The 20,714-nt window shown below is 45.0% G+C and overlaps 2 protein-coding genes across 4 annotated transcripts in view; both read left to right on the plus strand.

Annotated features, from left to right (window-relative positions):
- Sanbr (SANT and BTB domain regulator of CSR) overlaps positions 1-2,748 on the plus strand; it is a 49,356-nt gene extending 46,608 nt beyond the window's left edge. For all 3 annotated transcript variants that reach the window (XM_055628968.1, XM_055628969.1, XM_055628970.1), the window contains one exon: positions 966-2,748. In XM_055628968.1, coding sequence (XP_055484943.1) covers positions 966-1,002 — 37 coding nt within the window. In that variant the 3' untranslated portion in view covers positions 1,003-2,748. The remainder of the gene's footprint in view (positions 1-965) is intronic.
- Positions 2,749-2,903: 155 nt separating this feature from the next.
- The window catches only part of CUNH2orf74 (chromosome unknown C2orf74 homolog), a 35,607-nt gene continuing 17,796 nt past the window's right edge, over positions 2,904-20,714 (plus strand). Inside the window, exons 1-3 of the mRNA XM_055628753.1 lie at positions 2,904-2,983; positions 4,743-5,098; positions 16,864-17,339. Of these exons, the coding sequence (XP_055484728.1) occupies positions 2,904-2,983; positions 4,743-5,098; positions 16,864-17,339 (912 nt within the window). The remainder of the gene's footprint in view (positions 2,984-4,742; positions 5,099-16,863; positions 17,340-20,714) is intronic.

Here is a 20,714-nt window from a genome sequence, read left to right on the forward strand (position 1 = left end):
AACCTTTCCTAGCGCACACAAGGCCGTAGATTTGGTCTCTAACACCAAATACTACTACTAATAATAATAATGTGCTAGTACTGATAGGTACCGTGCAAAATTACCAAGCTATGTAGAGCGTGTGTCCGTATTATGGAAATTCCCGACTCTTTCCTGTTGCTTGTTTGCTCCGTTTCTCTCTTCCCCTGCCCCGTCTCCCCTGTCTGCTCTCTGTCTTTCACAGTGTGGAAATAGGGCAGGCTGTGCTGCAGATAGATGGTGTACTCTCAGGCGGTGGCGTGACCAGCCGGAACACTGTGTTCATCTACATTTTCAGCTCTGCATTTTTTCTAAAGAGTCTTCTTTCCTAAGCCCTTAATCTGCCCAAGTAGTTGACAGACTCCTTAGTTCAACCTTTTTACAAGAAGGCGATGAAATGTCTTATTCTTTACCCAAAAGCCTCCCGAGTATAATAGCATGTTCTTGTCTTAATAAAATTGTCTTGAGCCATTTGCCACACAAATTTTCTGTTAGAACTTAAGTTCCTAAGATGTAAACACTAGGATTAGCAATGCTAATATGCTCAGTCTGTAATTCTGAAATCTATAAAGCTCAGAAGTCAAAAGCCTTGTCAAACACGTATGGTAAGTCTGTCTTGAACTGCTATGATTATAGTTGTAGTCTTTAGTCTTCTCTCTAAAGACTAAACAACGAATGTTCGTTGTTTCCCTGAAGAAACGTTAATGTGTTTCATTATAGACTGGTCCTGAGCTATACTATGCAGTATACATACTACGTTCTCTCTCAAAAAAAATTTTTTCTTAATGTGAATTCCAAACTGCACCTCACTCTGGAATTTTAGAAGATCCATGAAAGCAACACAAAGTTTCACTCTGTGTAGATGCTGTCAGGCAGACAGTCTGAGGTAGCAGCAAGAACCTGTTCTAGAAGCAAGTCTGACTTTGTTTTCTGTTTAAAAAACCTAGGTCTAAAAGTCGCTTTGGTCAAGGGCGTCCTGCATAGAACACCCTAAATATAAAAAGAGAAGGCACGCTCCTGCACATCTGAAATTCCTCTTTCCTGAAGATCTTCAAAGCAATGGCTTCTAGGGGTCTTACTAGTTATTCCTGCAAACCACATAAATCATGCTGAGACAGATAGATAGGTGTCGTTAAAATCCAATTGTAAATATAAATCTTCTTAGATAAATGTCTCATGTCTAGGCTGTGTAGAAAGCAGTTGCAAACTTTACATCGTTAGGAGCCCTGACGGTGGCTGCCCTTTGTGTATTTGGAAGGGAGGACGCCTGAAAGAGATCAGGGATGCACGAGCGTAGTGGCGCTGAGCACGTGCACGGACCATTGGGTGTTTGGGGGCAGGATGAACTGTCCAGCGACGCGAAATTTAGTTTGTATAGACATTAAGGAGTGACGTTTCTTGAAGCTGCATTAATAGAGTTTCAAGGTGAGGTTATTGTAATATGTTGGGCCAGAAGGATTAATCTTTTCAGTCTTATCCTATGGAAAGTACAGTGGTAATCCAACTTCTGTTTCTGTCAGTTATTCATGCTTACCTGTAAGCCATCTGAGCCTGAGTTACTGGTCATTGCCTCTCTCCTCTGTGAAGGCAGTGACATTCTGAATTTCCTAATACAGCCTGTGACGGTTTTAGGGAGTGAATCATTTCAGTTCTATGACACAGTCATTTGCATGGTTCTCAGATCAATCCATTCGCTGAATCTATTTCAACAGTCCCTCAGAATTTATGATTGCTAGTTACTTAGAGATGTGTTAAGATTTCCAGATTAGATGGCTGGAAATTTCATACATTCAAGAAACAAAACTATTTTATAGACCATGTTTTAATTTTTCTAACCAGGTAGACAGCATACTCAGGGAAATTTTGTTCTAGACTGTAAGCATGTACTAAATCATGTGTTTGAAAATTACTTATAGGTCTCTGAAGACCATAATATGCACACTATTTTTTTGTTTGTTTTTTTGAGACAGGGTTTCTCTGTGGAGCCTTGGCTGTCCTGGACTCACTTTGTAGACCAGGCTGGCCTCTAACTCACAGAGATCTGCCTGCTTCTGTCTCCCTGAATGCTGGAATTACAGGTGTGTGCCACCATGCCCAGCCGATGCCTTGTGATTCACATCTTCAAAGACCTCTGAATAGAGGTCTTGATAATATATAACAGAACATCAGTTTGAAAAGAAAAATTTAAATAGTTCACACAAAAAGAAATTATAATTTTTAGTGTATCTTTTAGTTGCTATATGAAGCTCATAATTATTTGATAATTATGTTTTAATATTTATTTGGAAATTTTAGTCTAGTATATATCTGCTTTTCAGTTGTCTGATACTGTGGAAATAACTTATCCTATATTTATTTTCAAGAAAGTGTTTGTTAGTACGTGATGTGAGTCCAATTAGTTGCCAGCTGTATAGCTGGCTCCAGGATTGCCGGGTAGAAGGATTTGTGTTTGTATGTATAAGCAGGCTGTGATCACTGTAATTAGAAGGGAATGTGCTCTTTTAAGTTTTACAGATGATAAAGTGTACATTGCTTCTGTCCTGAGGGGGCTGATTGATGTTAACCAGACTTTATTACAATCTGATCCTATACAGAATGTGCTTTTCTTATTTTCTATCTATCTGTGATACATGGACAGGATTTCTTCTGCCAAGTACTTGAAGGTTTTTCTTACATTAATTCTGAGTTCATACTTCTTTGATTGAAATAAATGACAATGACAAAAACTGTGAGAAAGTGCCGTGATCTGACTCATTCTGTGTGAGAAGTCTGGAGAGCTCTGTGTTTCCCTGGAAAATCAGCTGTGTTACAAGGAGAAGGTCTTGGGTTTTCAGATTGTTGCTCAGTGGCCCACCTCATCACTCCGGAAGCTCCGTCAGACGGCCATGCCCCACCTGTCATGTCTGTCACAGAGGCGCTATGAATGCTTTGACTTCCCCGGCTGTCGTTCCAGCTTCCCCACAAGGTGCGTCTCAGAACATTCAGCAAAACATCTAAGGGTTGAAAGACCACAGAGGATCTGGGGGGTCACTCAGTAATATGACCCTTGCTCACATGCACGAGAATCTGGCTTTGATCCCCACTAACGCAGAAGTGAGTGGAAATGCCGCAGCAAAAGTGATCACATAACGGTGCTGGCTGCACAATCTCGTCATCATATGTGTTACCTTTCTTCGGAATGTTCAGTCAGGGATTGTGAGGTTTTTTTGTTTTTGTTTTTTTTTTTAGAAGCTGAGGCTGAAACTGTCTTTTTTTTTCTGATGGTAAATTTAAATAAGCATTAAAAAGTCTTTTGTCTCCAAACTTGACAGTAATTCTTTAGCTAATCTGTAGCTACCCTTGAGCAGATATTATGCATCTCCCAGGCCAGAGCAGTGGGTTACTTAGCCAGTCCAATTCTAATGGGTTAGCTCTCCTAATCTCCCGAAAATCGGTCTGTAGGGGAAACTAATCCTGAAATAACACTATAGAATTAGTGGGAATGAGTAAATTAATAAGTGTAGATAATTAGTACAGTACTTTCTGGCTTATAACAAGCCATAAATATTATGTATTGTTGCATTCATATTTATTTGGAAGGTAGCTGCAAATTGTTTAAGGTGAAACTTTATTGTACCTCTTTGTATAATTTGAGTTTCTAAGGTGTGTGTATCTGATTATCATCCACAGGTGATCAGGGTCCTTGTTCTGCAGGTGATGTCTGACCGACCACCTGGCTTATCTGCAATAAGACTCTGGTACCTGCACTTTAGCCAGATTCATCCTTCCCCAAATACTTCCTCTTAGTTGTCCATTTACTGACCTCACACTGCTCTTGGCTTACAACTTCCTGCTTGTCATGCTGTATTCAGAGTTGAGCCCAGTTTCTCCTTTGCAGTGTTCCATCGCATTGGTCCCTGTAGCTGTGACTGTGGTCCTCAGTTGTGTCTTCCTGTTGTGCTTTAACAAGTGCAGTTGCATGTTTTTCTTTGGCAGTGTGTGTGCTTGGGCCTAGAAAGGATTGTGGAGGCTGGAGAGGAGGCGTGGTGGTTCAGAGCACCGACTGCTCTTCCAGAGGGCCTGCTTACACCTGTCTGTAACTCCAGGGCCGGTGGGTCTGACTCCCTCACACAGACATGCATGCAGGCCAAACACCAAATACACACAAAAATTTAAATGAGTAAATAATTTTTAAAAGGATCACCTGAATCTGTTTCTCTCCATGTCACCATCCCCACCGTCATATCTTTTATAAATGCTTTGACGTCCCTGGCTGACATTCTAGCTTCCTGTAATCTGTTACATACAGAGCAACTCTGGTGACAGAATATGAGTAGCTTTGTATTCATACTTTAATTCAGAAATGCCACTCTGCTTTACTTCAGTCCACCCCGCAGTCAGTCCCAGGGTAAGCCCAGCCTCGTATCTTAACTCTCCAAGTTCCTACTGCACCAACATCTTAGGGACCACATTCCAGCTACCTGCTCCTCCCAATAAGCAAACACATTTTCACTTCACATGAGCTCTTCCCATTGTCCACAAGGCTCTTTCTAACCACATTTTGGATTACCTGTCACTTCCTCGTGGGATTACTTTCCACTGCCAATATAAAACGCACTTTGATCTCATCATGCGTTGTTTGTGTGGGTACCTGGCATTGTCACTCTGAAGTAGTGGGTACTTGTTTGTTGGCTTGCAATGTCTCCCACTATAAAATGTGCGGCCTGTCTTCCTGGCCACCTTAGTGTCCCAAGCCACACAGTACTTAGAGGAGATGACACCAAGCTGTTTTCCTCTGGAGTTCGCCAGCCGCTTGTCTCTGAGGTCTGGACTGTTGCACAGCAGCGTGGCCCTTTGCACCTGCTGGGTTCTCGTCACCTCGTGATGGATCTGTCTGTCAGCAGGGTGGACCAGTTGAGTGCCCACAGATTGGCAGCTGTGCGTTCTGTTGACCCTAGTCAGCTTAGAAGTGCCAACAGTGACGTTTTAAAGAAGCTGGAAGCACAGCCGCTTGATGTCCCGATGGCGAGTAATGAAGAGGCACTGCAGCACTCGAGAGGGAGAGCCAGTGAAATTGGAGGCACCCCGCAATCTCGCCAAAGTGATCGTCTTGGAGTTTGCTCTTCAGTCGTTCCCCATCTTACTCTTTTGAGACAGAGTGTCTCTTACCTGGAACTTGCCAGTTTTCTGCTGGGCTGCCAGCCAGAAATCCAAAGCATGAGGGTTACACACAGCCATTCTCATACCTTTACCTGAGTGCTGCGGATATAAAGGCGGGTCTTTGTGGCTGCTGAGTAAAAGCATAACCCACTCAGCCGTCTGGCTAGCCCACCAAAGCAAGTCTCGTGCCGTTATTTTCCCATCCTTGTATTAATCGACTTTTTTCTCTGCTTTTTCTGTATAAAAATATTACAGGGTTTTAGAGATGGCTCAGTAGGTGTCTGGGGTACAAACAAAAAGGCCAGAGTTTAATCCCCAGAATCCATATTAAAAGAACAGGTTTGATGTCTTGTGTTTGTAATCTCAGCAACTGGGGAGGCAGAGAAAGGCAGATCCCTGGGACTCGAGAGCAAGTCGTTCTAGTCTTCCAGTGAGAGACTTAGTCTTGAAAAACAGGGAGATTGAGCCTTGGTGCCACACATATGCCACACACACCTAATGCAACACACAATGCACTCGTAGGTAAAACAGCACAGAGAGAAAATGAAGAATGAGCAGGACCTGAGATGGTGCCATTGATCTCTGCCAGGTGCTTGTGGGAAAGATCCAAAGGGAAAACAGATGAAAACTTAGCTCATCTAGGAAGGTCACAGACATCAAATGCTCACATGCATTCACAAGTATAACTGTAGTGGCAGTGCTGAAAGACAAAGTCTTAAAAGAGGACTCATCACTCACAAAGAGTAAGATCCACTTCCCAGAAGCAGAGGAGGGCTGGGGCAGTCCTCACAGAAGGCCCTGACAGCCACAGACACATTCATTAAGTTGTCTTTGAAAAGTCAAAGTAGACAAAATGAATGTGTGTGTGTGTGTGTGTGTGTGTGTGTGTGTGTGTGTGTGCGAGCAAGCACATACATGCTCCACATCGCGCACAGGGCAGTATCCTTAGCTACTTTTGTGTGGATAAATGGATCCACAGATGGCAGCTTGTCTAAAGGCGGTGGCGCACACAGGGACTTTGCCAGCATATTTGGGGACAGTTACTGACCGTCGGTGCCTGCATGTTGCACGCTTGGACGTGCTTCCTGACACATATTAAGCACTCAGAAAAACAGTCCACAGGAAGGTTTGGCCCCGGGTCCTGCTGTTCGCCCAGCTAGGCAGCATGACTTTGACCTCCCCAATCTGCCTATATCTCTTGTTTGAGTTGTTCTGTCCCCAGGACATTCATACAGGCCAGCCGTGTGCAGCTTTGCTGGAACTGATCTGTATGTGTAAGGAACATGAAACATGGCACTTTGCATGTTAATTTTGAGTGAAGTTGTTTGAAACCCTGCTCTTACCTATGATTAATACATCTTCTCAATTATCAAAATTAACTCTTCAATAAGAAGTATAGTTGCCTGCCAGAATTGTTTTGTATCAGGAGTAAATAGGTAAGAGAAATCTTACAGTGGCTCTGGAGCCAGGGTGGCAGTGCTGTATTTTAAAGGTCGCCAAGTGACTCCTGTGTGGGGGTTAAAAGTGCACTGGTGTTCGGCATGATGCTCGCTAAATGGCCAACACTAGCTCTCCACCACAAACGTGCTGAGGAGCATAAGAGTCAGGAAATCATGGACTCTGAGCCGGAGCTTCATAAGGCACCATGGGTTAAGTTACGGATGCATTCAGTGTTCAGTGTTAGCTTTGTATAACTGCACATGTGAACTGCCTGTAGAAGGAATCAAAACCGTGGAAAGAGAGCTGATGAGAGAAAAACTGCTAAAACACAGGGAAGTCTAGAAGGAAAAGAGAAATGGAACAAGGAAGACTACTTACAAGATGAATTTTAAATGTTATGCACTTTAGAAGGCGGAATTATCTATTATGAGATCTTTGAGTTTGCACATGTGTTTATTCTGCAGCTTCTGTAAGCATTTAGTCTCTAACTGTCCTGAAAACATGAAGGATAAAAATGCTTAAAATAAGTCAGAGCAGACGGGCCAGTTTCCACTTAAAAAGTAAGTATTTCTGCTTTAAGCCAATATTTGCATTAACTTAGCAAAGCACAAAAGTTGCAGAGTACCTAGCTTGCTAAACCCTGCACACTGGCCTGTGTGCTTTCCTGGCCTGCTGTCCTCATTCTTCCCACCCAGGTGAGTGGCACACAAAGGCAGACTTACAGCAGCGTCGATAGCTGCTGTTCCAGAGGTGGGACAGACAGGGTATTGCATAGGAGAGTACAGCATCCAGTACCTGCCACCTGGCACCCAACAGAGCAAAATTACACATTTTACTAAAAATAAAATGTTCTGCGCACACCCATCGTATCATTGACCATCTTTTACCTCTTCCCTTCCCAGAAGTGAATATTGCATTAAATTCTATCTTACTGTGCCAGTGCATGCCATTACGTATCTCTGCATTTTGTACCCGCGACACAGTGTAGTGTGCAAACTTCATGTAATGGCCTGAGATTGTAGACACCCTTATGTAGGTTTTAGATAACCCTAAAGCATACCTTTTAGAGAGATATATTTTGATCAGGCACCTGAAACCTATTTACAGATACTCAGCAGTATTCTAGTTTATGAATCTCCTAAAATGCATTCATGTGTTTCTTGTCAGGATATGTTGGCATTATGTTTCAGCCTCTTGTTTTGGTTTTATTATTTTAAGGCGTTATGTGGCCCAGACTGGCCTCAAGCTTGCTGCACAACCCTGATTGCCTTCTGCCTTACGATCTTCAGGCTCAGCCTCTGGAGTGCTGGGATTGCTGACGCTCAGCTTCAGTCTTTTTCCCTTAACATTCCAGTAAGAACCTCTGAGCGTTCTTTTTGTGCATATGTTGGTTGATGGACATGTGTGTCATCAGTGTGTCAGGTTTCCCTCCAGAGTTGTTCCAACATGGGCCCCTATAGCACTTGAGAGCCCTTGTTCTACTCAGCCACCAATGGTTAGTCAGGACAGTCCTGTTGCAGTAATAGGCACAAAACCTCAGCTCCTTGGTCCAAAGAGTGCCACTCATCATAGCCCGACAGGACGAGGCTGGAGGCTGCGTCTGACATTGACTGTGAGGCAGGGGAAGACCCCGTGACATTCCTGTGTAAGAAATGGTGCGCCTTCATGCATAATGGAGCCAGACATGCCACTATCAGCCTTAAGTTCACAGAGTTTCCAGTCCTACCCCTAGGAACTTACTGTTTGGAAATGATTGCTACAGGTACTGACAAACTACAACTTTCATTAGTCCAGAGAGAATGAAATAATGTCATCATTTATATTTGTATGACTTAGGGAGGTTAAAAGTTACATGTTTCTTGGTCGCCTGTGTTTCTTAATCCCATTCTTTGTAAAGGGGGTGGTGGTGGCGATGAAGGTGGTGATGGAGATGGTGGTATAGGTGGAGGTGGTGATTTTGTTGGTTGTTTGGGTTGGTTTTTCTAGACAGAGTTTTTCTGTGTAACAGCTCTGGTTGTCCTGAAACTCACTTTGTAGACCAGGCTGGCCTCAAACTCACAGAGATCCACCTGCCTCTGCTTCCTGAGTGCTGGAATTAAAGGCATGCACCACCGTGCCCAGCTCTTCTTCCCATCCCTAATCCATTTGTACTGCTAATAACGATACCGTAAACTAACTTATAAAGAACAGAAATGTAGTTCTCTTAGCTCTAGCAGCCAAGATAATCTCCTGAGGTCTAGTGGAGGCCTCTACTGCACCCTCACGCAGGAGAGCATGGAAGGCAAGCTAGCCAGTGCCGTGCAGTCCCTTCAGAGACTCTAGAGCTGGACGTCATGGCACACACCCAGAATCTCGCCATTCAGGCAGGAGGATGGCAGCTTTGAGGCCAGCCTGGGCCTGATTCTACCTAAAGAAAACAAATCAAAAACATTTCTCAATACTGCCAAACTGCTAGCAACTGAATTTTGGAAGGGACAAATGTACTGAAATCATAGTGTATCTCTTTTCCTATTGCGCCTTCAGACGTGTGTGTATGCGTGGTCTGTGTGCACATCCGTGCACATGCGCAACTTGCACTCTGCATACTAACCCTTTATTGTTAGTCCTTCTTTAAGAATATGCATTTCATTCTATTCTGCTTAATGTGCCTTTAGTCACAGTTGTTTTTTTCTTTTTGTTTAGTTTTCCATGTTTCCTCACCTGGAACTCAAGAGTTTTGTTTTTGTTGGTGATGCTGGGTTGTTTGTTTGTTTGTTTGTTTGTTTGTTTTGTTAGACATGGTCTCACTGTGTCACCCTGGCTGTTCCAGAACTCACTGTGTAGAGCAGGCTGGCCTCAAACAACTTCTTCTACATCTCAGGGCATGCGGCTAAGCCTGGCAATATGGTCTTGATCTTCAAAGCTGGGATTCACACCTGCAGGAAGTTAATTCAGAATAAAATGCTATGTGTTGACTTTCCCCCTTTATTCTGTCTCTTTAAGGAATCTTTTTGGGTCTATTACTTACTGTAATGTTTACAGTTAAAAGTTGGGTGGGTTTTTTTGTTTTTTTAGATTTACCCTTCTCACATTTGGGTGAAGTGCAGCAGGAGGCTCTCCCTAGACCTTATGAGGTGATCTTGGGTCTTGGTGCTGTGTGAGGTATGAAGTGGGGTCTAGCTCTGTTTACAGAATTATTCTAGGTGCGGTCCTGACTGCCTTCACAGTGACTAGCAGACAGTGCTGCCTTTCATGCCTGTGTCTGTGTCTGTGTCTGTGTAGGCTCGGCCAGGTTGTTTGGTTGAATTGATTTCTTTGTCCAGCTCTGTGATAGTCATAAAGATTTATCTCGCATGTGTGCGTGCGAATGTGCTGCAGTATGCACAGAGGCCAGAAGAGGGCATCGGAGCCCCTAGAGCTGGCGTCCTAGGCTGTTGTGAGCCCCTGGCCTAAGTGCTGGGAGGGAACCAAACTCCATCCAGCCAAGTGCTCTTACCATCTGCCCAGCTCCACTGTTAGTGTTGTGTTATTGACACTTTATAAAATGCCTTTTAGGGTCTGGAGAGATGGCTCAATGGTTAAGAGCTTGGGCTGCTCTTCCAGAGGACCTGGGTTCAATCCCAGCACCCACACAGCAGCTCATAACTGTCTGTAACTCCATTTCCAGAGGATCTGACACCTCACACACATGAAAGCAAAACACCAGTGCACCTAAAATAAAACAATAATAAAATGCCTTCTAGCTTGTAGCCACCTCATATGTTTTGTTTCTTTTTCTTAGTAGTTTTTCATCATTCGTATAATAGTGTGAACAGACCTTAGCAGGGAAACAGAAACTATACTAGGATTCTCAGGAGAGGTGTCACCGTAAGGAATTAATTTAAACTGAAGGGGATATTGAGGTAAAGGCTGAATAACAAAAGAAAGCACAATCATTAGAATGGGTGGTGGTAGTACAGGACTTAAGTCCCAGCGTTCTGGGAGGCAGAGGCAGGCGGGTCTCTGAGTTCGAGGCCAGCCTGATCTACAGAGCAAGTTCCAGGATGGCCAAGACTACACAGAGAAACCCTGTCTCAAAAAAACCAGGAAAAAAAAAATTATTAGAACCTAGAAGCTCAAGGAGGGGCTTCCAGAGGTGTGATTCTAATAAATTCCAAAACTTTCAGGCCAGCCATGAGACTCAGTCATCATGGCCAAGCCTGATGACCTAAGTTCAATCCTTAAGACACACAGGGGAAGGAGAGACCTCACTCCTGCCAGGTGCCCTCTGGCCTCTACTTTAGTGCCATGGCACACATGTACATCTACACACGAAATAAAAACAAGCTAAAATGAAACAACACTGTTTAAATTGTAATTTTCTTCTGAGTACATTGTAAGTTCATATGGGAAGAATCATCTATTACAACCTTTCAGGACACCCGGTGTGGCGAGGAGAAACAGATTAGGCCTCCCAAGCAAGACTGCAGTGGCTGTGGGTGCGAGTGTCTGCAAGGCTCACCTCAACTGCAGAGTGGGTCCAGGCGGCCTGGGCTCGGGTGAGACCCCGCACGGCCCACCTGTGTGAGGGCTGGGGATGGTAATACAGTCACGGCTCCGTGTTCAGTCCCCAGCGTCTCTACACACAGTGAAAGACAACTTCTTTCGTCTGAGCTCAAGTCCTGCCCTGCAGCTTTGTCTTGCTAATAGGGCAGGCCGTGCTCAGGAAGACTTGTGTCTTTTCTGGCTCCAGGTCGAGATTAGAACACAGTGCGTGGGTGTGGTGTTCTCAGGCCTCGAAGCTGTCTGGGGATGTGGCTGCTGCGCGCGCGCGCACACACACACACACACACACACACACACACACACACACACACGTTCTTGTGGCACCGGGGAATATTTTCAGTTGTGGGACATGCTCAAAGAGTTCAGTCTCTTTATAACATGAGCCTGTGTTATAAACATTAGATGTTCTATCCCAGGCTCAGGCTCTAACCAAAGAAAGTTTAGATTCACCTCCACAAAAAGTGGGTAGAGAATAGCAGGGTGCATGTGGGGAGGCAACCGAGCGAAAGAAACAGTTCGTTTGAGATGGAGGGTTGTGCTCCAACCACGAGTGTCGGTCAGGAGCCATTGTCCCTTTGCTGGCGCTCCGTCATTTTTTTTGGTGCTAAGTGGAGGAGCCGACCAAGATTTGGACCTAGGGCAGCCTTGCTCACCACACAGCTGTTCCCTGCGGGCAATTGTGTCTCTCAGAAGCTGGAGAGAGGCTGGTGGTGTTAGCATCTGTTCTGCTGCCTGTACAAACATCTGGGATAGTAAAAAGATTTCTCAAACTTTTAAAATTGTAATGAAAACTAATTCAAAAAGGAAATTTTGAATATCTGAAAAAAGGAAAGTAAAGCACAATTTTATTGCTGACAAATCCCTGAGATGCACTAGAAAACCCATAAACAAGAACATAATTTAGCATATTGTAGAGTCGGCATCTCAGGGCCCTGGAGACATCTTTTAATAAACAGCATCTGGACAGTTGAATATGGCATTTGAAAAAGATTGGGGTTATGCCAGACTATGATAAAATCCAAATGCAAAGTGGGAGAAATAGTTCTAGTTTCTTTGCACAAGATAAACAGGCACTGAGTTCTTTTAAAAGTCAAGATAAAAATAACAAAAAGATAAAAACCTAATGAAAAGCTGCAGAGATCTGGGCTGCTATATAACATCTGTAGCCCCAGCTGAATTGGGAGAGCCCCTGAGAGCTGGAGGCCACCTTGCACTGCAAAGTGAGTTCCAGCTCATTCTTGGCCAGTGACCACCCTCTCGAAAATCATGGAGGAAAAGAAAGCAAAAGGTAGGAACAGTTCACAGAGAAGCACAGGCAAATAAATGGTCCAGAAAGAAACTATGAGGAATTCGATCAGTTCTTACCTGTCTTAGAGTTTGTTTGCTGTGACCAACACGAGGGCCATACACAGTGTGGGAGGAAAGGGTTTATTTCCTCTTACAGCTCTCGGATCACCGTACATGGCCGAGGCAGGAACTGTAGGCGGGAGCTGAAGCAGAGGCTGCGGAGGGGTGCTGCTTACTGGCCTGCCCTCGGGGCCTGCTCTGCGTGTTTATTATAGCATGCAGGACCAGTTCAAGGGTGGTACTGCTTGGTAAGCTGGGCCCTCCTACATCAACCAAGAAAGTGCCTCGTAGATTTATTTGCCCACAGGCAAATCCAATGAGGGTGTTGCAGGATATTTGATCCCGTTGTGAACCCCAAAACTGTGAACTGTAAAACCCTGTTTCTTTAGTTTAGAACTTTTTCTTTATTGTAAACAGGTGATTATGGTGTGGTTCAACCAGCCCTAAACAAAAAACCCAGCTGACAGGGATTAAAGAGGAGGGACTTTGAGTTGAGGGGTATTTAAGAAAGCATGGAGAAGAAAGGACTTTTAGCTCAAGCTCTGGCTTTAGCTTCAGCTCCTCAACTGCTTGGCTTTTGGGGATTTGAGCTAGCAAGCCTTTGGCCTTGGATTTTTTTGGCCTTTTCCTCCTAGGCTGTCAGTTGAGCTAGTGAGCCTTTTGTGTTTTTTCCCTGGATCTGAGCTGAGAAGGAAGGTCAGCTGGGTGCTTTCTCTGCCCTTGACCTAGGGTTAACTTTATTAAATCTGGTGTTCAGAAAGCTCTTGGGTTAAAGGTGTGTCCTAGGGCTGGCTGAGGATCCTGGATCTCCTGGAACTGGAAGGTTGGTGCTAAGAACAGAATCCAGGTCCTCTGCAAGAGGAGCAAGTGCTCTGAAGCCCCGGACACATTCATTACCTGAGCCCTGAAACAGATTAGAAAAGAAATTCAAGTAACATCAGTGGGAAGTAGAGGACAATGTAGCAATGTAAAGTGGACCTGAGGAAATGGTCTGAACAGTGAATTGTGTGTCTAGTTAAACCACCAAGTATGTGAGGGAAACACAAGAAAATGCTTACAATCCTGTTATCCTTCTTCTCACCCTTCAGAGATGAAAAAAACAGATGACCAGACAGGATGAGCTATGGATCTGGGAAAGCTTTTCTGGACTGTTCCTGTGAATCGAGACTAGGGGGTGTCGCATTGGTTAGAAGTGGATTCTGAATTGTCAGATACCTCAAGGTTGTGAAATAAGTTTGTAAGTCCCTATTTAGTTACTTATATTCTTGAACAGAGAAACATTTTAAGACATCTCTAGGGGCTGGAGAGATGGCTCAGTGGTTAAGAGCACTGCCTGCTCTTCCTAAAGGACCTGGGTTCAATTCCCAGCACCCACATGGCAGCTCAAAACTGTCTATAATGCCAATTCCAATGGATCTGACACCTTCAAATTAATGTATACAAAAATAAAATTAAACAAACAAGAAAAGAAATCTCTAAAGATGGCTGTTTCCCCTGCCTTTTGCCAGCCATATTCCAGTTTTGTTCAGATGTTAAGGTCCAGCTGCTCTTAACAGAGTCTGGCCCTTGCCTAGGCCAGAGGGTGAGATCTGATTTGTGCTGGTAGCAGTGAGCAAACTCCCTGGTGATTCATTTAAAAATACGCATGGGATGGGAAGCAAAGCGAATAAATTGTAATGCATAAAAAAACTTTTAAAGAATACAAAAAATACGCATGGGGCTGCGGGCTGTGAGAGGCGGGGCGGGGTCTGTGGAGGGCCTGCAGACGGAGACAGTCGCGGTGCTGTCAAACCACCATGAGCTTCTTCCCAGGAGCCTTTGAACATCTTGGGCCACCTGAACCAAACTGTCTTCCCGAAGGGAACCAGAGGACAGAGTCGCCACGTTTGAATAACTAGCAAAGGGAACCATTGGGAACATATACCCATGACAGTTACTTACAAAGACAGATTTTTCTGAATGTTTAAAACCGTTCAGTTGGATTTTGTTACAACTATATACTTTCTAACAGACACAAAAGGAGTTTGGCCTAATTAATTCTGGTCAGAATTCTGAATTCTGGCAGAAACAGTTGAAAGGCTATTTTTGTTGGTCTGGGGAGGTTGCTCAGCAGCGCTCACTGCTCTTGCAGGGGCTGAGTTTGGGTCCCAGCACCCGCACAGAGTGACTCACAACCGCCTGTAACTCCAGCCAGGGGTCTCCAATGCCTCTGGCCTCTGTGGTACCTGCATTCACGTGCACATACTGACACCCTGACACATATACAAAACCAGGCACGGTAGTGTGTGCCATTAGCTCATGTACTTAGAAGTCACAAACAGTGGATCACTGATCTCTATGAGTTTGAGGACAGCCAGGCCTACATAGTGAGATTCTGTTCCAAAATAATAAAGTTAAAATAAGGTTAAAACTTAAATCTTCTGAACTTACAGACTGGAAGTTTAAATCAACCCGAGCTACACAGTAAGACACTGTTTCAAAAAACAGGGGCAAGGGAGGCTCCTGGGAGTCTATGAGGTTCACCCTAGCCGAGACTCCAAGCCTGAGGTGGCCACTTCTTATAGTCAGGCGGGAAGCCTAGTGCAAGGAGGGGGACATCAATCCACCCTCACAACCTTCGACCCAAAATTTGTCCTGCCTACAAGATGTACAGGGATAAAAATGGAGCAGAGATTGAAGAAATGGCCGACCAATGCCTGGCCAACTTAAGCCCCACCCCATGGGAGAGAGCCAAGCCCTGACACTATTAGTGATACTCTGCTGTGCTTGCAGACAGGGGCCCAGCATAACTGCCTCTGAGAGGCTCCATCCAGCAACTGATGCAAACAGATGCAGAGACCCACAGGCAAGCAATGGGCGGGGCTCCAGGAGTCCTATGGAAGAGTGGGAGATGGAGGGGTCAAGGACTCCACAGAAGACCTACAGAGTCCACCAACGTGGCCCATGGGGGCTCACAGAGACCCACCAAGCAAGGAGCACACATGGGCAGGACCTAGACCCCCACACATATGTAGCAGATGAGCAGCCTGGTCATCATGGGGTCCCCTACCAACTGGAGTCAGGCCAGTCTCTAACTGTGCTGTGAACCTTTGGGTCGCTTTCCCCCAGCTGGGCTCCCTTGTCTGGCCTCAGTGGGAAAGGGTGCACTTAGTCCTGCTGCGACTTGATGTGCCAGGCTGGGCTGGTGCCCCTGGGAGGCCTCCCTCTCCCGAGAAGGGGGGGGGGGGGGGGGGGGGGGGGGGTGAGGGTGAGACTGGGAGGAGAAGGAGGGGCTGTGATCAGGATGTAAAGTGATTAAATAAGTTAACAGGAAAATATAAAACACTTCAAAAAATTGAACTCAATCACCAAAGACTTAAATGTAGGCCTAAAACTATAAAAACATTTTGAAAAAAATAGAGCAGAGCTTCACAACACTGGATTTGACAGTAATTTCTTGAATATGATAACAGAGGCCCATACAACAAGAAATAGAAAATTGGACTCCATGAGAATTTTTAAAATGTGCATCCAAAGGCTCTCAGCTAGACGTGGTAGCTTATGCTTGTAACCCCAGCAGTCTAGAAGGGAAGCAGAGGGACCACAAATTCAAAGGCATCCCGGGCCACATAGCAAGACCCTGTTTCAAAACAAACTAAATACGAGCAAAAGGAAAAGGCAACCAAAGAATAGGAGAAAACATCTTCCTATCTTATATCCAAAAGTGGTCAAACCTGGGACAGAAGACACAAGTTTAAGAAAATAAACAGCCTGTTTAAACATGGGAAGAGGCCTTGCTGTGATCTGAGAGCCTGTGTCCCCCATTTTCCACGTTCCTGTTAAAGCTTAATCACCAGTGGGAGGAGGTGACTGCTTCCGGGACTCCACCGGTACCAGGCACGCATGTGGTAGGTACGCTGATGTGTGTGCAGGCAAAACACTCATAAAACCAAAGAAAATGCTCTTTCTATTAAAATATGGAAACACTACACATGTGAGCCTAAAAGGTCTTTTAAAGCTTTTTTATATTGTGTTCTTTTTGGCAACACAAATAGTAATTACAATAGTGTGGCATTTGTGCCATAAGAGTGCATAAATTTATGTAGTTGGCATTTTTATTATGTATTTACCATGATAAAAATACAGCAAGATACATACTGTACCGTATGATTTAATGGGATTCTAAAATACCCAAAATAATCTATAGGCACAGCAAGTCCCTCTATGATTGAAGATGGGCAGGAAGCTCCTGCAGAAGAAAACTATGGTGGAAATGGAAATCCCATTTGGGGGTGTTAGGATCACAGTGTTTCTTTAGTTTTGTTTTGTTTTTTTATTTTTAAAATTATTTTTATTAATTACAGTTTATTCACTTTGTACCCCCCCCCGTACCTCCCCCGCCCCCTCCCAATCCAGCGTGCATAGAGGTGCAAAGCTGGGCACAGACCTCAACAAGTTCCGTGTCTTTGCATTCACGGACAACCAGCTTAAAAATCGCCAGGAGGTGCACGCTGGGGAGCCGGCGCGCGGGGCCTTGGGGATGCTTCAGGCTCCTCCGTGGCCAGCGGGGTCCGAGCCGCCCGCTCTCGGCAGCGGGGCTCGAGGCGAGGCTCCGCCCACCCGCAAGCCACACCCACCCGCGGGTCTCGCCGGCGCAGTCGCGTGAGCATGCGCACCAGGCCGTCGGCGCTCGGGGGCGCCTCACCAACCGCGGAGGTTCAGCGTCTCCGCTCCTCCAGCGCAGGCTGAGAACCGCGGAGAGACCCAGGCTCGCATCACGTGACGGACCTGAGCCGGGAGGCCCGACTGCCGCTCGCCCAGGCCCTGTCCCGCCCGAGATCGTGCCCTCCTGGAAACGGGCTGCTCCCGAACCACGCGGCCCGCCCTTTCAGGTAGGCACTGTGTAAGGCGGAAACAGGTCTGCGCGAACCCGCCCTCCGCCGCCCGCCAGCCCCTTTCCGCTGACGGTGAGGGCGGGTTCTAGGCAAGCTCCAAATTCTGCACCTCCGCGCTGACATCAGATCCCCGACTCGCTTCAGCTTTGCCGACTGCAGCACACTGCCCGGTTAGCGGTGTCCCACGGCTCCGGCATCTCCAGCGCCTTTCGGTCTCTAGCGAAATCTCGGCTTCCCTTCCACAGCCTCACACACCGGCTTCCCCAGGCCTCCATGCAGGGGCCACCCCTAGCACGGGAATGCCTCCGCGGCTCTCTGTAGCTGTGAAGGACAACCCATAACCCCTTTCTTCTATCCCTCACTCTCAAGCCAGAGCCACGCGGCTGAAGCTGCCAAGTTCTGCTGCTGTTAGAACGTGGCCCTTGTTTGATTACATCTGAATCGGCTTTCGTCACTGCTTAATCTTGAATTCCTTTCTACAGGTTGGGGTCTTGTCATGATGTCACCGCTCCCTTTATTCCGTTTAGCACCAGGCTTTTCTTTAAAAACTATCTCTTTAAGCACCGTACTTAGCTCCATTACGCTTCCCGGTGCTCTTTTTCTTCTGTACGGTCTTGTACTTCTCCTTGTTCAGCTTGCTCCTTTTCATTATAGAGCCGCATAAGAATGACCACTAATTACCATATGACACAATCAACACCGAGCAGCCTTGAAATCTCTTCTACCAACACCATTAATCTAAAACTCTTCAATTTAGCCTCAGGTAGGTTTTTTTTTTGTTTGTTTGTTTGTTTTTGTTTTGTTTTGTTTTAGACAAGGGCAAAAAGCGCAAGAACAGACTCTAGGTCATGTTTGTCCTCTCTAAAGCCTCTTGAGCTGATCCATCATAATTTACACAGCTCTCAGCACCACGGTCTTTCTTGCTCCTACCTGTGCAGCCCAGTAAGCCGCACTTAAAAACATGCAACTGCTTTCCTAATCCGAAGTTTCACCGTCTACATTCTGCCAGCAACCAGCACAGTCAGGCCCGTCCCAGCAACACCCCCACTCCTGGTACCAACTTCTGTCCTAGTCACTGCCCTACTGCTGTGGAGAGACACCCTGACCGGGGCAACTCGTATTTTAAAAAGTCATTTCACTGGCACTTGCTTACAGTTTCAGAGGTTTAGTCATCACGGTGGGAAGCATGGTGGCATGCAGGCAGACATAGCTACATCTGGATCTGCAGGCTTCAGGAAGAGAGACTGTGCCTGGCATGGACTTACTCAAACCACCACAGCATTTTTCTGATAAATCATGTTTACTGGATTTTTAATTTGTTGCCTCATTTTTTTCCGTAGTAGATTTATTGTGGTGTCCAGTGCTCTGCCCTGTATTTTATTTCTTGAGCATAATAATCATTGCTATTTTAGAAATGATGTTTGAGGCCAGAAAGATGATCCGATGGATAAAAAAGCACCTGCTGCAGAAGCTTGGCTACTTGAGCTCCACCATTCCCAGAACACATGTGAAGGGAGTGAGCAGACACCACAGTTACCCTTTGGCCTCTACGCTGTGACACTCTCACACCCACACCCACTAACAAATACATTTAAGTCAGTGTTTGATAACACCATGACCTGAATTCTCTGTAGGTTTCTATCTCTCTTCTTGATTTTGGATACATAAATTTTTTTCCTTACCTGGCTTTTTTTTTATACTGTGTTTATTGTATATAAAAAGTTACAGAGATTGTTTGAAGCCTGAAATCGATGTTCTTTTCCTCCAGAGAGAAGTCATGCTTGCTTCAGGAAGTTAGCTAGGAGCGCCTCACAGAAGTCAGAAACTGAAGTAATTGTGCTGGACTTGAGTGGTATAAACCTTGTTTCTGGGGTAACCTGTGTGGAGAGAATATCTTGCGTATTGTATGGATGCATTGCTGCCAATTAAAAAAACCAATGGGCTATAGGAAAGGGCAGAATTGAAGGTCGGATGTCCAGCAGGCAGAAAGGATTCTGGGAAAGAGTGAGGCACGGGAGATTAGCCCTGAAAGATGTAAAACAGACACATGGTACCTGAGCAGAGGTAACTAGCCACGAGGCAGAGGTAGATTAATATAAATGGGATATTTTAAGTTATGAGCTAGTCAGAGAAGAGCCTGGATATATGGCTTCAGTATTTGTAAGTAAATTTTGATTCTCATGAGTTATTATTCCAGGAGCCTGGGACTGGGAGGAAAAACATGCTCTCCAAACTTACCTAAAATTGGATTTTAAGCTTGGGTGCTTAAAGCACAAGATTCAGGCATGAAGCCAAGAGTTCTGGGCATAGGAGCCAGACCAGAAAGCCAGGCAAGGCCCCTTTAAGAACCTCCATGGTGGTGGGCTGAGCATTTAATATTTATATTATCAAGGGTCAGTTAGTAGGTGAAGGTCTGTATTCTGAATTCAGAGTACAGATTATGTTTGCTGCTACCTTAGAACAACAGATTGTGTTTCATTTTGTAGAGTTTGGAGAGTTGAGATATGTGCACGTGTTGATGCATCATACTATTGACACATACTCAGAATTCCGATGGGTTTCTGCCTTGAATTCTGAAAAGAATGATTCTGAGATTGTATATTTATTAGAGACGGTGATTGCCCTGGAGGTGCCATTGCAGATTGGGAGTGATGGTTTGTTTAGCTATTGGAATACAACAGTTTTTTGGATATTATGACATAGAAAATGTTACCTATATAACTTACAGTCCTACAGGTCAAGCAATTATGGAGACATCTAACAAGAATTTAAAGGAGGTGCTCATAGAACAGAAGGAGGATAAGGAATATCACAGACATAGATTAAACGGTGCCTTGTTGACTTTGAATTTTTAAAAAGTCAATGAGATAGGTAGCACAGCTGTTAAATAACATTGGACTTAAGAAAGGACTGCTGAATTAGATCAGTCCAAAGAAGTCTTTATTCCAAAATGGAAGAAAGGAGGGGTATTGCACTGGGGAGGAGATTTTGCATTTGTTCCAACAGGAAAAGAAAGGCTGTGCATTCCGTCCAAATTGTTGGAAATAAGATTTGACAAGGGGAGACCCCTGAAGAACTTGGCTGCAGACAGTAAGAGGGAGGTCAGCAGGAACAACAAGGCACATAATGTACACACTGATCCCTCTACATGGGAACAGCTATGAGACCGCCTGAGGCATGAATGTCTATGCATAGCCAGTAAATCTTGTTGGCTACTGAGTCCTCATGACTTTTTAGTACATGCCACCTCTTCATATGGCATGGATGGAGACTTATATTGCAGTTTGATTATACAGTCCAAACTAGCTTCGAAAGAAAGAAAGAAAGAAAGAAAGAAAGAAAGAAAGAAAGAAAGAAAGAAAGAAAGAAAGA

This window comes from Psammomys obesus, unplaced genomic scaffold (genome assembly GCF_907164565.1).
Source record: "Psammomys obesus unplaced genomic scaffold, mPsaObe1.curated_primary_1811, whole genome shotgun sequence".
Taxonomy (NCBI): domain Eukaryota; kingdom Metazoa; phylum Chordata; class Mammalia; order Rodentia; family Muridae; genus Psammomys; species Psammomys obesus.